Here is an 18512-nt window from a genome sequence, read left to right on the forward strand (position 1 = left end):
TACCCCACCGCACAATATGGCAATTTTAAAGGAGAAAATCGCGAACGAATGTGAAAGCGATTCCGCGCGATGTCGCGTCGAGACGTTCCGCGTCCCGAATCCGACAGGTGGGCAGAGCGGAAGACCACCCCTCCTTTTACAAGCGGAAGCGGAGTTAAAACGCGACGGGCCTCTCGACCACCTACGTTGACTCTTCCGCAAATTTATTCGGCGTTTATTTAATTGCCAAAGGCGTGTTCGGCCATTTTCTTCCACGGAAAGGGTGGTAGAACATCCTGGCGTTCGACGACCCGCGCCCACGTACCCTCGCCGACGGGGCAACCTTCGGATTTTACAAATAAGTCGAACACCCGAGCAAGTAAACCGAAACGAGAACAAAAAATGGCATGCCGGCGCCGTTTCCAATTACAGCCGGCAGGTATCGCGACGGTCTTGCGATTCGATATTCACGGACTGGCGCGGAATTACGGAGTTCTCGGAAGAAATTACGGCGCGGTTTCTTGCCGGCCGAAACAAAATCGTTATATCGGGAATGATTTATTTATTTAATATTAAAACAGATGATACAGAACGGGGGTTCTCACGAAGAACCAAAGACTTCTTCCTTGGTGGGCAGTGGTTTGATTTGAGGCCCGATGCGAGTCCAGATGAAGCAGTTTTCGGGTTTCAGGGGAACCGTGGGATAAGGGCTGTTCCTCGACTTGAAGTATTCCGAGGGTGCGTGGCAGACGAATTCCGCGCAGTCCAACTTCCTTGGAATGTCTTCTTCGGGACCTGCGAATCGCGAATGGTTAGTACTCATCTTTAGAACAGTGACCAATAATAACCCATTGCTTGCACTTAGCATTACTCTACTTAGCTACGTACTAACGATTAAATGGTAAAACAATGCAAATGCTACGCAACTGTGCCTGCATGCTTCAAATGGGAAATGTTCCAAAACACTTAGAAAAACCAGACTGACAGAATACTGAAACGAAACACGTGGCGATCTGCCTCCCTCAACCCTCCTGATAGGACATCTTATGGGAAACTGCCCCTGCTTAGGCGTTAGACACGTGAAGAAAACACAAGAAACTCAAAGTTGCCAACTAGTCAGAGAGGATCAAACCCGCGACCGGCATTCGGTGGTTTTGTCCACGCTGTCAATGGTGGGCTCGAAAAATAAGACGGCCATTTTAGGGTATGAATTGCTCTATTTAATTTTACACTCCAGTGTTTTTATTCAAATTTATGAGAAATTTAAATACTGTTCCTATATAACTTAGGAAAAATGGAAAGCCAACAAGTGTAGTGTTAACAGAAAAAGTACCATTGGTGTCAAGAATTGGTATCACAATCAAGTGACAAAGAACCTACAGTATTGTGCGAATTAATGTGAACACAAGTGAAAATTTGAAAAAAAAAAAAAACAATTATTGGTTAAAGATGAATAGAATTCGAAAAATGAATACAATTTAAATTGTTTTAATATGAAATGTGCCCTCCCTTGGCTTTAATAACTTCTTGAACACGTTTTGGCATGGAATCAATAAGATTTTTACAGTTTTCTGTTATTTGCTGGTCTCAAAACCATATCTGGATTACAGCTTCAATCAGTTTTGTTTTTGTTGTGCAAGCTATTTTATGAAGTCTAGCTTTTACTATAGCCCAAAGATTTTCAATCGGATTAAGATCCGGTGAATTTCCTGGCCATTCAAGGCATGATATTTTTTTGTCTTTGAAATATTTAATCATGACCTTGGAAACGTGACAAGGAGCTGACTGTTGTTGAAATACTGCTTGATTGTTGGCATCAACTTTTCTTAGTTCAACTTCCAATCTTTGTTCTAACAAGTCTCTGTATTTTTGTGAGTTCATCATGCCTTCGACCGGCACAAGGGATCCGGTACCTTTATACGAAAAGCAGCCCCAGAACATCTTTAACGGATGTTTAACTATTTGATCAATATGAGCTGCCATAAGTTTTTCGTTGTCACTTTTTCTAACGTAACAAGATCGCTGTCCTTGTACCAAAAAAAGGCTCTCATCTGAAAATAACACTTTCCTCCAATCTTCAACAATGCAGCTCACATATTTTTTTGCCCAATCATATCATTTTTTCATCATGGCAGCAGTCAATAACTGTTTCTTTTGAGGTCTAACCATTTTTCTTCCATATTCTATAAGTCATTTTCGTACGGTGGAGTCATGAACAATAACTCCAGCATGTGCTACATCTTGCTGAAGTTCTTGACTGGTTATCCTAGGGTTTAATTTACTTTCCCTTATTAAAAAAGCTTCATCCCTTGCTATTGTCTTTCTTTTCCTTCCACATTTCCCTTTTCTGTTCACCTCAATCATCCCAGTGTCCCTTTTTTGCTTCAAAATCTTGTTTACAGCTCCTAAACTCACATCACACACCTTGGCGATATCTCTTTGAGTCATTGATGTGTGTTCATTCAAAGTAACAATCTTAGTGTGTTTTTTGGGAGTAATATCCATCTTCAAAAAAAAAAGGTAATAAAGCTGCAGTTCAGCTTAACTTCACCAAAAACACAATAATTCGAAAAAAATAACAAAAATGCAACGTGTCTGTAGCTTGGTATGTCTTACTACTCACTGACTATCAGATCGGTAAAACAAAATGGCCGCTACATTGACATAAACACGTTGCCAACTGCGAAAAAAAGCAAAATTGTATTAATTATGATGTGTTCACATCAATTCGCATAGTACTGTATCTGTGAAGGGCATACTAGAAAGAATTTGTAATAATAATAATAATGAAATACAAAATGCAAAGGGGAAAATGTACAAAAAAAATGTACAACACTACTTGGTTTAAATCAATGCCTTTTTATGGCACTTATCTAATGTTGACTTGGTTTCATGGGATGTAACATGACTAAGGGAGACCCAAGGATGTGAGACTAAAGGACTGGATCATTTACACAATACAAAAATCTAGATGAAAGTAAAATTGTTGGCAGTCTCCCTTTAGGTTTGCCTAAAGCATTCCCATCCACTGATCATAATTGATTCACAAACTAGCTAGTTAGCTACCCATGGGTACACATGTTTTTACATTGGATCAGTTTTCATCTTACCTAAACAATAGGTTATTGTATTTTAAAAATCGATGACACATTTTCCCACGTAATACTGCAATGTGGAGCCCCGAGCATTGGGATTCCGTATTGGGGTCCTTATTGTTCAACGTTTATACCAATGACGTGTAAAAAAAACTTTCAAAATGATTTCCTTGTTATGTATGCAGACGATATAATTCCAGAGGATGATAAAATCATCCTCCTCCAGAAATTTGTGTGTGGAATTAAATCTAGGCTTACACTACTTGTCAAACTACTTAAATCATCACCAACTGTATCATGCATACTATAATTCTAAATACAATAAACATATTAAATTTTATTTAAGCAGCCGTAACTTAACTATCCTATACCTCAGTTTATCTGTTGACAATTCACTAATACAGAAAGACCGTTTTTGCCAATTACGTACTAAACTAGCTCCTTTCATTGGTATTTTCAATAGTATAAACTGGTATCTTGCATTCAATAATAAAGTTATTTATCTCTATTATTCAGTCACAGACAAAATATGCTACAGAACTCTGGGATACTGCCTCCGCTTATCTATTTGATAAGTTATAGATGCTGATGAATTGGTTTGTTAGGGTCTCCTTACATTCCATTGGCATAGCCAAGGTTTTGTTATGGGGGCCTAGTAGAGGCTGTAATTTTCTGGGGAGGGGCACCAGGTTAACTGTGTGGGGCCGGGCTGTAATTTTAAGGGGAAGGGCACCAGATTAACTGGGGGGGCCGTGTCCATCCATGCTCCTTCCTGGCTATGCCCATGTCTCCTTACGATTAAAACATGATGACTCGGTCTCTCAACATTACGAATCTTTAAAGATGGGCACCGTTCGGTTAGTTTATGTATAAAAATCTGTTAATGTTTTTTGTAATAGGTGCTGAAAAAAGCTTTCACTATGCTCCTGCTTCTAGCAGGAGAATAGCAATTCTGTATTGTTGCAAGCAGAGTTCTATATTGTAACAAAATAAGATAAATAATGGGACTAAAGTGGCTTACTGTACTTTGTTTTGCTGTTAGTTTTGTTTGGTTCACATTTAACATAATAATGCCAGAAGCCATATGCGTACATCAAACTTAACAATTTCTAACAATTAAAAGTAACTAATTACTAAGATGCTTCCAGCCTCAAATAAGAGAAATTATCTTTGGTGAGTGCGTTATCTGACTTACGCTTGTTTATAAATTACAATATAATATCAAATGCGATCCTAACTGTAGATTTAATTTAAAGTAAAAGATGATTTTAAACTATTTTCTTTCTCTAATGAGATAAAAAGTGCTGGAATCATTACTGGTAAATGTTACAGTAATACGAATGGTGTCGACCTCAATGTCATAGGATCTAAAGCTTCGAGAAAGCAAATGTGAAAATCTGTCAACAGAAAACTAAAGCGATTTATTCTGGATATGTGAATAATTTTAATAATAAAGAGGGTTTGGGTTGATGGGTTAATAATAGAGATGATAATATATAAAACTGAGTAGTTTTGTCTGCTTTGGTCATCTAGTCATGACCAAAGCGGACAAAACTAGGCATTTAGTTGTCATGAACAGGCATACATTTGACAAGGAATTACATGCTTACATCAAGAAGACCGAGTGTGAGATTGTTGATGACAAGATTATTGGGTCTTTGGACAGAAGGGTCAAGAGGTTAGAACGCTCAAGTCTTGCTGCTATTTTACCTTTTCTGAAGAAATGTCACAATCCAAGTGCAGGGGCTCGAAGATTGTTTGCGTTTGCTAAGATGCACAAACCCGGAAATGAATTAAGACCAGTGGTAGAGAAGTGTAGGGGGCCCACCTTTATCTTAGAAAAAAGGTTACATGAATATTTATCCTCACTACTTGAAGATGATAGGCTGGTAGCGAAAGATCCTCTAGTTGTGGTCAAGGAAGTACAAAATATTTCTTTAATGGAAGATGAAGTAGTGACCGTTTTAGATTATGAAAGCATGTATCCTTCAATGATGATTGAATCTTGTGTGGAGGCACTATTGAATTTCATGTACAACAACAGCCCACAGTCGCTTAATTACACCCAGGACCTAGAAGAACTAGCTAGCCTTGTATGTCATCAATTGTGTTTTACTTTTTGTGGTCAAATATACAGGCAGAAAAGAGGGTTCCGATGGGAAGTCCCCTCTCTGGAATTTTGGAATTAGTAGTTAGAGGATTAGAAAGAAGAGTCCTATGTAATTTTAAAGAGGATATTATACATTTCTGTAGATATGTGGATGATATTTTTATTTTATGGAGAAATAATAACAGGATACATGAATTTTTTGATAGAATCAATGATAACAAGGATGGGTCTTAAGTTAAAATTAGAACAAAAATGTTCCTTGAATGTGCACTTCTTAGACATTAACATGAAGTTCATGGGAGATCATTTGTCCACCAGTGTGTATATTAAACCTAATCACTCCCCACTATATATACCCACACAGTCAATGGATCCATATCGATATAAAATGGCCGCATTTCAAACTTTGATAAGTAGAGCTCATTTATATTGTGATAGAATCGATGACAGGAATAAAGAAATTGATAGGATATTGCAAGTAGCCCAGACCCTAGGTTACAAGAAAAGCACTATTGTGGGATTACTCAAGAAATATGAAAAGAATGAAAGGAAAAAAGACGTAAATATTGCTTCCAATAGGCACTTGAAGTTTACTTATAATAGTAATTTGAATAGTATTATGAAAGAAGTTGCTAATCAAAAACAAGCAAGAATGATTTTAAAAAGAGCCCCCAATTTATATAAGATATTGAGGAATGATAAAGATAAAATAAGAACAGAAGAAAAACCAGGTGTCTATAAAGTTCCTTATGAGAACGCCCAAATAAATGTTAAGAAAGACTATCGGCATCACAGAAGCTTGGGAGTAAGACTAAAAGAGCATAGGTATAATGTAAGAAAAGGATCCAATGCTACAATTTCATTGCAAATGTCGCAAGTCCAAGGTTCGGTGGTGAAATGGGACGAGGCCACAATTATAAAACCTATATCTTCCCCCACTTTATCAATGACGGTAGAGAAGATGGAGATATATAGAAGTAGGCTACATGAGGGATGTTTAAATGAGAAAGATGCTGAGAGCTTGCCATCAGCATGGAAGTACATGATTAAAAAGTTCACTAAAAACTCGGACTAGAATTAGCTTATTGGAAGATATATGATATTTTTTATTTTTTATTTTATTTCATGTTAATTTTATATGTTCTTCCATTTCTCTTGGACATTTTTAAAATTTTTTATGTTCTAAATTTTGATTTAAATATTTGTATTCTATGTATGGAACGTATCTGTTCCATTTTCATTTTTTACCTGAGAATGGCCTGTTAATCGGGCTGAAAACATTTGTTTTCAAATATATATTCTTCTCAGCAACAAATTAAGGTGTTATATTTATATATTTTATATAAATATATAAAACATTCATTTCATACATAATAAATTAGAAGAAAATATATTTTACAAATAATTTGTATTCATCCATAGTCATATATATTTTTATATTCTAAATTTAAGAAGAAATATAATTAATAAAATTGCACTATGTAAGTAACCATAATCCAAACCGATCCATTGTTCAGACCTTGAAAACAAACAGTACATTGGTTGGGAATGGGCTTTATCGCCTTTTGATAGACTAGTATCTGGTCAACATATCTTGAAAAAATATTAATATAATCAAATGATATAGCCTGATGGTTAATCTGACTACATTGTTTGATTATTAGGGTAAATGACTTTGCTTTCTATGTAATTATAACAAATATTTTTCCCCATATATCTTTGTTACAACTTTATGACAATTATTGCTATTAGCATACCAGCCTCAAGTTGAGTTATAATAGATTCTCTTTTTGTGCTACATATATATATATATATATATATATACGTGTGTATGTATTTTATCTTATTTAATTTAATAAAATAAATAAAATTACTACCTAAAATATATGTTGCAGGATTAAAATAATCTTTCGGACTGGACTGCGTCGGTATAAGCCAGGTGATCACAATACTTTTTTCGCAATACTGATCTTGTAAGAGTCCGCGAATCTGTGCGTAGTAAACTTCGTCGTCTTCGTCCACAAGTGATACAATATCACCCACTTGATAATATGTACCCTAGAAAATAAAAAAAATCTTCTGTAATTTTCAATACTAAGAAATATAACTCGTTATGCATTAGAATAAAAACAATAAAATAATTTTAAAAAAACAAAATCATCATCATTATTAATCCAGCTTTTGAAAACTCTAAAAAGTTAAGGGTATGATATGTACAGTACATAGATAAAATGGGGCCATGGGAATAAGCTTTGAGGATCTTCCTATATCATCTAACACAGGGGTCGGCAGTTTGTCAAGTGAGAAGAGCCAAATTGTCATGGAAACAAGATACCAAAAGTACCAGAGAGCTGCATCGAGGCTTAACTGCTTGGCTGATCGCCAACCAACTGTGTTGAAGGATGCCCCCTAGTGCGCGTTACAGGTATTCCGTGCCAATAATAAATTCCTATTACAAATATACTGAATTATTTATATTGTTATTGGCTATTGGCAAATGAATAATAATAATTTATACTGTTAATGTAAATAATAATTTATATTGTTAATTTAAATGTGCGAAATACGACACACGACAGGGGCGCCTCTAGTGGCCATTTTCGGCATAACGTTACACAGACGGACGGACACGCATTCAATAGGTTATAAATATAGAAGATATGCTTTAAATACTACCACTCGCATGCAATTCATATTGATCAATGCGAGAGGTCATGTGCGGATGGGCTAAAGAATGGTAGAGAGTATGCCGTATGAGTTGAAGTTTGTTCGGCGGCTCTATCTCAAACTCATAAGTTATAAGGCTGCTTGAGATGAGGTGAGATTGGTGTTTATGTCCGAAGAAGAGCCGCAAACGTCTATGCCAGTGATCCCCAACCCTATGCCCGCGGGCACCATAGCGCCCGCCAATCGTTTTACGTGTGCCTGCCACTGTGAGACTACGATAAAAATAAAAACATTTCGGTTTTCAATAAAATGCTATGTAAAAGTTTTTTGTTTTTAATGATTAACCACTCAAAAGTAGAAATGGCGTCCAACACAGATAAAAGCACAAAGCGAAATGCGACCGATCTCTTTTTCCCCTCCGCCAAATCTTCACCAACCAAATTTCCCATACCTGAAATGAAATAAACTGGTCCATTCTGAATATCATAAAATCAAAGTACAGATCACGACTTACAGATGAACACCTTGACGATTGCTTACGAGCAGGAATATCATCATACTCTCCTAATTACGAAGCAATGGCCAATGAAATGCAATGCCAAAAATCACATTTACTTTCAGATTTATATTTTTTATAAAAAATTTTTATACTCTGTAGATTTTGTATGCATTGTTTAGTAAAAGTTGTTTTGTAAAAATTATTGTTAATAGTCTTGTGTATGTTTTATTACATTTTTGGAATTAAATGTTTTCTGTACATTATGTGTATGTATTATTAACTATGACCAAGTATAAATTTACCTTGAAAAATAAATGGTGCCCACCGTCCGGCCGGTATTCTAGAATGTGCTCTTAGGTACAAAAAGGTTGGGGACCCCTGGTCTATGCAAAGAGCCGCACTTTCTGACCCCTGATCTAACACAATGCTCTTGGTCTATTCCATTTTTTTCTCTTTATACATTTAAAGTTACAAATATTTTCTAGATGTCACAATTAAAATCTTATTATAAATAGTTGGTCTAGGGCCCATTCACGGAGATGTATATACAGGCCTGGCTGGGACTATGGATATGGCGCCAACTCCCTCTCTAAATGGAATTGGATAAAATACTGAAGATTTTTTCTGTAACCTTAAAAATAGTACTTTACTATTTGTGTATTATAGTATAATCAAGTTACTATATTTTGTATTTAATAACATAATGTGAGATTAAGTGAAAACAATATCTTAAGTATTCTGCATAACCTTTCATTCATTATGTGCAATCAAACTGATTTAGCACCATCTTTTTTAGGCACAAAATACATCATGGAATAAAAATTATATAGAATAATAGGATCAATACAAAAGTTGTTTGTAAGCTTGAAAGGACTGAACTGAACTGATGGAATAAGGCAACACATAGACAATCTGTCAAAGGAGGAATGCCTCCCAAGAGAACTTTCTACAGAAAACTGGCCCCTATTCAGGTATAAAACACATGATAAAACCAGAAAAACTCCAGAATGAAATGCAAATCTGCAACAAATATTTAGTGGTTTTATTCACTCAGCCACTGGTGGGCAAGCTTCAAAGAGATTAAATTTGTGATGATAATGTCATTTGCAATGCAAAATCATACATTTTATTTATACCTGGACACCAAAAGATTCTCTATTTAATATTTATGAGGAAGATCTGTTCACAAGTGGTGCTTTACGGGGGTAGTGCTATTTTGGAAAGCATTTTTTCGAGGTTTGACTGTGTTTAATTTTGTTGTTATGTTGAAAGTGTGTACCAAATGTCTATAGCCCTATTACACCTATTTTATTATTAATAAAACTCATTTACTACATTTTGCCACTCTAAATTATTCCACGGCATTATGGCTTTCAAATTTGCTCTTAAACAAAACAGTAACAACTATAACTTATATTTATTTATAACATTCTCAAGAGCAGTAACTAAAAATATTTTAATAATCATATATATATTCTTGTAGGCAATTAAGAAATGCACAAAGAGTAAATGAGAATTCCAAATAACATATTAAAACAAGAACTCTTAAAAGTGGACAATTCCTCATCTACTTTTCATGTATACAAATAAATGACAAATTCTTGTTCCAACTACTGAAAATTAATAAAAAATCATTAAAGAGATTTAACAGACAGATTTATACAATAACAATGCACTATAAAGACAATGATATACAGCAAGTGTGGCCAAACTTTTATCCCTTAGGGGCTACTTTTTCGGTAAAATATAGTCTGCGGGCGACTATGAATATGGGCAAACAATATTAGGATTTTTCAAATTTTTCATAGATATTTTAATAAATAATTAACAAGAATTTCAACTAAAAAATATTATGGCAAATAAAGAAAACAAATAATTATATATTTTTTTATTTTATGAAGCACAATGATACAGTATTTATTAAATTAAAAAAATTACAATGTAAAGAAATAAATACACAAAAAAATTTAGCAAATAAAGAAAAAAATGTTAATTATAATTTTTTTATTTTTTGAGATGAAATACTTATTAACTTAAAAAAATACACTGTGAATAAGCAAATGAATAAAAATGTTTAATTGGACGAAATCTGACATTGCATAGGTGCAACAAGTTTTTCAAAATTTGGTGATTGCCATTTATATGCGCATGCGTTGCGACTACAATTAATTTAGAAGTTAACATTCATTTGCATTGTTCATCGGGATAAATACAAACATTATGGGTACGTTGCACAGACAATTCGATAATTTATTCTCACAATAATAGACTAAGATTTTTAAACATTAATTTAAGTGAAAGCAAATTGTTCAACTTTAGCTTCGCGGGCTACTTTCAAAACCTTTGCAGTCGACCAGTCGACCGCGGTCTACGTGTTGGATACCCCTGATATACAGGGTGTCTGAAAAGTTACTGTGCAGCAAAAAATTTGTAATGACATTCAAGTTATATACACAACATTGCATACGATACCCGTAGGTTGTAGGTCTTGCATTTCTGCTACACGATAGATGATACCACTGCTCACTCAGACATTCTGGTTTTAGGACTACAGTTTTTGGAAAACTTCTTTACCGAGTGCATAATCTCCAGCAAAATCTGGCCCGCTAGATGTCCGAACCTCACTCCCCAAATTTTGGGCCTCCAGAGAACACATCTATCATTTCCCATAGGAGGAACTGCAATATTGTATGTAAAACTTCACTTAAATCTTTTCCACTGCACAGTAAGTTTGCAGACTTTATTATTAATACAACTCTTATTTACTAGATTTTGCCACTCTAAATTATTCCATGGCAAAGCAATGAAGTATCATCACACAAGGTAAAAACCAATTTCCTGAAGAAATAAATTAGAGAAGCACTATTTCATTCACTTACGTCATCATCATTATTATTACACTAGAGCATCATTTACCCGAATCAATTGGAAACTGGGGTTGTTCGGATAACTGATTTTTCAGATAAATGATTATGTACAAAAAAATATATTAACCTATCCCATGTTGAAATTTTTCTCCGTTGCGTATCGCTGTGTTGAATTTTCGTCGATTTTAAGCCCAACGAAAATTTTTATAATAATAATTGAGGCTATTGTATCGTTAAAAATTATTTCTTTATTTTGTACAAACAAAATAAATACATTGAAAAATATATAAAAAAAAAAAAAAAATTATACTTTAGAAGTTAATCTAGTATCAAAAATGTTCGATTCAGCATGACACAGTCCGACTGGAAAGCTTTCGGTTGACCGGCTTTCACATAAACGACGCTCTACTGTATTATTTTTAAATTAAAAAAGTGAAAAATAGCTTTAATAGAGATTGTCATTTAAACACTCAGATAATACAAAGATCATTCAACATTGAAACTGAACAATGACAATGAAGCTATAGACACAAGATATTTCAGAATGACCTAATATTGTTCCAAAAAAAAAAAGCAATGAAACTTTGTACCATAAAGTAACAAATAAACAAACTACCTCAACTTTAAGACACTAAAACTGTATTTAGAATAAAATAGAATGCAAGTTTAAAACTATAAATTATATTTTATACAATGATTTACTATTTGATACTGGTAAGTGTTCTATACCAGTTATAAGTTTGTTAGATGCCTAAGATGGTGTGAGCTTAGACAAAAACACTTGAGTTTTATTTTAGGGATACTAATCCCTAATGCTGAAGGTGGTTGCAAGGGCTTTGTTACTAAGATTTAGTCTTGGTTGTTGTTATATATATACATGAAAGTAACAATGTTTTGTGTATTATAAAATGATTTTTTTATAAATTATGCCTTGAAGTATATTTTCACTATAAATAAAAAATAAAACTCAAATAACATTATATTGATTGCTTTCAATAAGTAACAAAGATGCTGAGATAATGTACACATTCCAGTTTGCATCAAACAGAACATCAGTGAATTGCAATGTACTGAAATGCATTCTGATATTCACAGACAGGCTCATCAGTGTGGTGACTAATGCACTTCACATTCACCAAGCTTCTAATATGGCAAGCTTCGACAGAGCAATACGGTTGCCTCCATGATTATATTACTAATATCATTTTTGATACTTGTCTGTATTAACCAAAAGTTATTTTGACAAAGATCTGTAAATGCCTATATACACTACCTGCCTAAATCAGATAGCATTATGGTAAAGCACCCTCTTGCGGTAGAAACTTCAAAAATATAGTTACAAACGTGCGTACTTACACAGGTGAAATTAACATAGTTTAAAGAAATAATTTTATTTCCTGTCACTTTTGAGGATGAGTTTTTTGTAGAAAATCCATTAAAGCAGGGAAAAATTAGAATAAACAGGCCATTTTCATAATATTACTCAAAATATTCTAAAGCATACAGCTTTTCATAAATATATTCCACAAATGCACATACTGTACATAAATCTAGCTAACAAATTCCACTAGAAGTTGCCCAAAGGAAGTTAATCATCTATATTACATCTCTTTTGATCATTTTTTATAATATAATTAAACTTTAATTTTATAAAAATGTATGTTTTATGTTTAAAATAAAAATATTAATGCAAAAATTTTAAAAATCTCTTTAATGTTTATTGCAAAAGAAGAAAGTACATGCAAGATTTGCTGTCATTGACACAGGATGTAAGGGAACTGATAAAAGAATGTAAACATATTAACTCGATGGTCATATATTATTTTTTCAGCTTAATGACCAATAAAAAATGATTAATGCCTTTTGCTTGTGTAGGGCTGGACTTCTTGGTAGATGCAAGCACATCTTACTTTTTATTAGTAAAGAAGAAAAAATAGAACCAAGAACAAGTTTATCACAAGATATCTCCAGCTGATCCAAATATAATATACTGATAAAAACTCTACAGATATTATCTGCTCTATAAACAGTGCATTGCTCAGACATGTCACAGCTATGCTGTTCTCCAGATGGCATTATCAGAGACAGTGATAGACATTATTGTTTATTGGAAATAAACTATTCATCAAAACTTAGGAATGCTTTTATAATTAATGAAGACAGACAAATAAAAATAAAGCCTCCTTACAGCATTAATCTATGCCTTTCTTCTAAATGAGTCCTTTTTCATTCAGAAAAAATAAACTACCCCTATGGTATTACCGTATAAGAAGTATTACATCTCCTACCATGCTACAAATATTTTGTTTCTTTATTCCAGAGGAAAAATTCACCAAATTTGTCACATTAGCTCAGTCGTAACTCCATTGTTTGTAAGTACAAAGTTTACTATTTTACCACAAGAGGTTTACTGTCAGGAGTGCAAAATATATAGGCAGGGAGCCTATATTGCTGTTTGCTTCCTCCATCTTGTTAGGTTTTCAGACACTCTGGTAAAAGTTTATTACATTGTTCTCTGGTGCATACTAGAATGGACCTAACATGTTTGGTCATTTCTAACAGAATCTGCTTTATTTCTAACTCATTTGAAATTTGTCGTAAGTTCGGTTTGATGGATTGATTAATTAATTATAATTTATAATAAAATAAACCTTGAATGAAAGTATTATTCTAGTAATATTTCTGAATTTTACAATAGTTAAAAAAAAAGCTTTAAATTTATGTTTTATAAAAATGTAAAATTAGACAATAAATAAGGATAACAATATGATCTTTATTCATATGATTTACCTTATCATAATTGTTTTATTTTACAAATTTTATTACCAATGAAATTAATTACAATGAATAAATTACCTTATGATACAGAGCTTCGGTAGTAATTGGAGTAGCCATGGCAGTTGGTGCCTTTGTAGACTAAAAAAGAAAAAGGTTAGGTCATTAATTTACTAAAATCATAATTTCTTATCACAACAAACTACTTTATATAGTAATATAATTTCTTAGCATTTATTGTCAATTAAAATCTCAGAATAAGTTAAATAGGAACATCCACTAATTATGTATATACAGTAGAGAGTTGTTAATCCGAATCAATTGGGGACTGGGGTTGTTCGGATAACCGATGATGTACGAAAAAATATATTAGCCTGTCCGATGTTCAAATTTTTCTCTGGTGCGTGTCACTTCATGTCGAATTTTCGTCAATTTTAAGCTAATGAAAATTTTTATAATAATAATCGAGGCTATTGTATTGTTAAAAATTATTTCTTTATTTTGTACAAACAAAATAAATATATTGAAGAATATAAAAACATGAAAATTATACTTTAGAAGTAAATCTAGTATCAAAAACGTTCGATTCAGCACGACACAGTCCGACTGAAAATCGTTCGGATTACCGGGGTTCGGATTAACGATTCTCTACTGTACTTTTTGAGCCAGTCTGACCACCTCTCTTCCTATTGTATACAATAACACATAGCAAACCTTCTTCCCTTTAATTATGACACAATATGAATACTGAAGAAAATTTTGCAATAATAAACTGATAATTTCTTGAAGTGACTATCAGGTAAGTTTATAACAAATTCTCAATATATTTTCCAGTTACATCTGACAATTTTTTAAACAGACTCACAGGAGCTTGTTTAAAAATACACCAGTTGCAGCCAAACCTTGCCACAATACAAGCCATACACTGTCCGTCAGAAATACATGATAGCCACATCCTCTATTGTATTGATTATTAGAGAGCTGCATCCTATGTTTATATTATATGTAGTTAAAATAATTTAGTTAACACTATTCTTTAGTAAACATCACTAGTACTTTCTCAAAATTTAGAAAATCACAGAAGTTCTTAATGCCAAAATCACATACCTTGGTATATTGTTCAGAAATTTTGTTCAAGTCAGAGCTCAATGATAAATATAGAAACTTCTACTTTCCTTTAGTAACTGTTATTAAAATAACAGATTTCTGATCTGATTTATCATAAAATAGTAAGGACCTCTCTATCAAGCTTGCAAAGACACTCTCTATCAAGATAGAGACACTGCACAACTTTGTCATATCACAACAGAATTGAGGCAGAATGATGTTTTTGTAATTAAAAATCTTTTAATTAGTATTAGTAAATATAAATTATCTTTTGCTCCATCTAACCCAAGTGCCGACATGTTTGAATATATATGTAAGGACATGCACATTTGAGAATAAGAGGAAAAGTGTGCAAGCATGAGATCTAAAGAAAATCTAGTCACACGAGAAGTCAATCTTTACCCTTGTAGGGCACAAAGAGACTATCCTTGCATGTCCAGAAATGCTAGCACGAGTGCATGCAATCTTGTACTTAAAAACAAAATCACGGATCCCATTTTTTTATTACACTTTTTGATTCATCGTATAATTCATGGAAAATGGAAACGTTTTATCAAAATTGATCGATCAAATTTTGAGAACGAACACAATTCCGTAAACCACACAGAAGAGGCTTCACTAACACTCTGCCTCAAATATCAAAGTAATATTTACACTTTCAGCAGTAATCTTTTGACTGTGATCATTTTTAGATATCATAGCTCAAGTTTTCTGATATTACTAAATCCATTTTAGAATTTCCGACATTTTAATGTATGTTACGATTTTCATTTTTAAGGATCCCATAGATAATCTGTAATCCGTATTAAATCTGTGACCTGCGTATCAGTGAATAAATCATTGAATCTGTATACTTATACCTATATATACACACACAGACCTAAAAGTATTTTCCGTATTAATTAGATAATTCTTGAAAATTCCATAATCCTGCATCTGCAGGCATCCAAGAGTCTCAATCATTGGTTTAATGTATTGACACAAAATATCTTCCATGTTATGTTCCCACACTTTCATATTTAAGGAGACCATCGATTCAACACAAGTTACCAAGGGACCATGAAATGTAAGTCGGCCCAAAATGCATCTATCTGTGTATGTAATCGACCAAATTAAATATAATTAAACCCTAACTTTTGGCTCATCGAATTACCGGTAGCGTTGGTATACTCTCACAGACGCAAGATAGTGGAATTTTCAAGAATTACATCGTGGTAATATAGCAGACAATCCCAACAAGACAGGAAATATTCAATTTTTCTGTATGTAAAAAGGGTAAGATTCAAGCTCCAAAGGAGGGATTTTTGACCTGCTCGTACGAGCAGAAAAGTCAAAGGAACCATATCTGTAAATGCAACCCTTTGCAAGATATTTGCCTCCGAAGGTCGGTTTTTAACACGTATCAGTATAGTGTCTATTCGCTATGCTCCACGTTGTCGAGGCTCGCCCCAACCGACACTCTGCACGTAGTCATACGCTTTGATGTGAGCTATCGCTCGCACCAAAACACCTGGTGGAGCTATATAACATCAAGTATTCCACAAACAGTCAAGTGGGCTACTTGAAGCTGGTACAGTTGCACGAGTTAAATAGTTAAACACGACAGTCTTGGCAGAGCGATGCAACTGGCAATCTCACTCGACCCGATTTTGGGAGGTCGTATCTAGCCAAGGGTGGCTCATAGAGGTATGGTTCCTGGTATACCTGGTTCCTTGGAGTTTTTTGCTCCTATGGGTATGCTCTACAGCTGTGAAAGGTCCAAACATCTCATTCAGAGCTCGAATTGAGTCTAAGAGGGAAATTCTCAACAGATCTTACGGGTTTTTTGAGAGCTGCGCGTCGACCTTTGCCCTTGGACGTGCCGAATTTTATTTGGAATTGCTTGAACTTTGAACTCTTGGCTCGGGTACTCTTCCGAAGATTGAGCTGACAACTTTCCTTCTTCTCCATTTGCGACTGGTTGGTTCTGACCACGCACGAATTGCACATAACTTCGCCTTTGTCGTTCTTCCTCCACATGGAGGAAACCGTCGTCTTGCACATGCTACAAAGGGGTTTGACTCCGAACGGCATCGTCTCACTCGATCACCATCGCTGCCAAACCATGCTAACCCGAATTGTAAACATGTGCTTCAGTGTTGCCAACTTCCCCTGGTGAAAAACTCCGACAGCATCCGAAATTCCCCCTGAAACTAACAGAGTTCCCCCTAAAATTTGAAAAGTGTTCCTCCTAAATTTTTTAGGAATGGTCTCGTTGTGGGCGTAGCCGAACTTAGGGGATACTATAGATTACTATCTATGGAATTTCGGGACTTTGAGTATATATCTGAACTGAGGGGACCGAGACGAGTTCAACGATACCCTACTTTTGGACCGGAAACGAAAAATAAAAAAGTTATCATACTTTTTTTCGGCGATCGCGCGATGATAGGGAGTCGCGTGGCTCTCCGCTAAGTTGGCCTCGCTATCGCAATCGGGAGTCCCGTCGCTTGCCGTTAAAATTGCCTTTAGTAGACGTTTCCCCCCTTTTTTTACTTTGTTCAAGAACTACCGTGAATCGATCACTAGTTTAGCACATGGCGGCGTGTGGTGGCGCCCATACGAGAGGTCAGTCGGGCCGCCATGTTCGCTGCCATAAGTAACATTAACCGAAATGGAGATCGCGCGATGATCGGAAGTCGCGTCGCTCTCTCCGCTCTCGTATCGCGTGTTTAACCCTCCGGGAGATGACCGTAGTCCGACGTTATGGTTTGCAGACTTTACCGCAAGATGGCAGTACTAGCAACTACGGTGCCGTCTTCATGAGAGCATTAAAAAAGTATGGTAAGTGAAAAAGTATGATAACTTTTTAATTTTTCGTCTCTGGTCCAAAAATAAGGTACCGTTGAACTCGTTTCGGTCCCTTGAGTTTCAATATATAATCAAAGTCCTGAAATTCCATAGATAGTAATTTATAGTACACCCCGAACTTATAATGTGCTCTCTTAAAAAAAGCTTTCTTAATGTTCGCAGAAAGAAAATTAAAAACAATTTCTTTCCATTAGACCAGGGGTCCCCAACCTTTTTGTACCTAAGAGCACATTCTAGAATACCGGCTGGACGACGGGCACCATTTATTTTTTCAAGGTGAATTTATGTTTGGACATAGTTAACAGCGCCGGATTAAGCCTCTAGCGGGCCCTAGACAAAATTTAAATTGGGGCCCCATTTAAATAAGTTGCTTCTAAACAAATCTTATATAATGTGACATTAGCATGGGTGACACCCGGTGCGGATATCGTGGTGTCACCCAGGAATATTTCTAGATGGTGCGAGAGATATCGTGGCGGAGATTACTTCTCACACACGGATGGCTGTTGACCTTTTTCTTTTTTTTTTTTTTTTTTTTTAGTTAACGACTGCTGAAATTTCTA

The 18512-nt window shown here is 34.7% G+C and overlaps 1 protein-coding gene across 1 annotated transcript; it reads right to left on the minus strand.

Annotated features, from left to right (window-relative positions):
* Positions 1–521: 521 nt before the first annotated feature.
* On the minus strand, positions 522–17255 carry LOC136985004 (GATA zinc finger domain-containing protein 1). The gene is made up of 4 exons (XM_067282174.1): positions 16918–17255; positions 14074–14133; positions 7062–7242; positions 522–774 (listed from the first exon to the last, which is right to left on the minus strand). The coding sequence occupies exons 1-4, from the start codon at positions 17170–17172 to the stop codon at positions 581–583; spliced, it is 690 nt and encodes a 229-aa protein (XP_067138275.1). The 5' UTR covers positions 17173–17255; the 3' UTR covers positions 522–580.
* Between the last annotated feature and the right edge of the window lie 1257 nt (positions 17256–18512).

This window comes from Centruroides vittatus, unplaced genomic scaffold (genome assembly GCF_030686945.1).
Source record: "Centruroides vittatus isolate TY-2023 unplaced genomic scaffold, ASM3068694v2 contig_120, whole genome shotgun sequence".
Lineage (NCBI taxonomy): Eukaryota > Metazoa > Arthropoda > Arachnida > Scorpiones > Buthidae > Centruroides > Centruroides vittatus.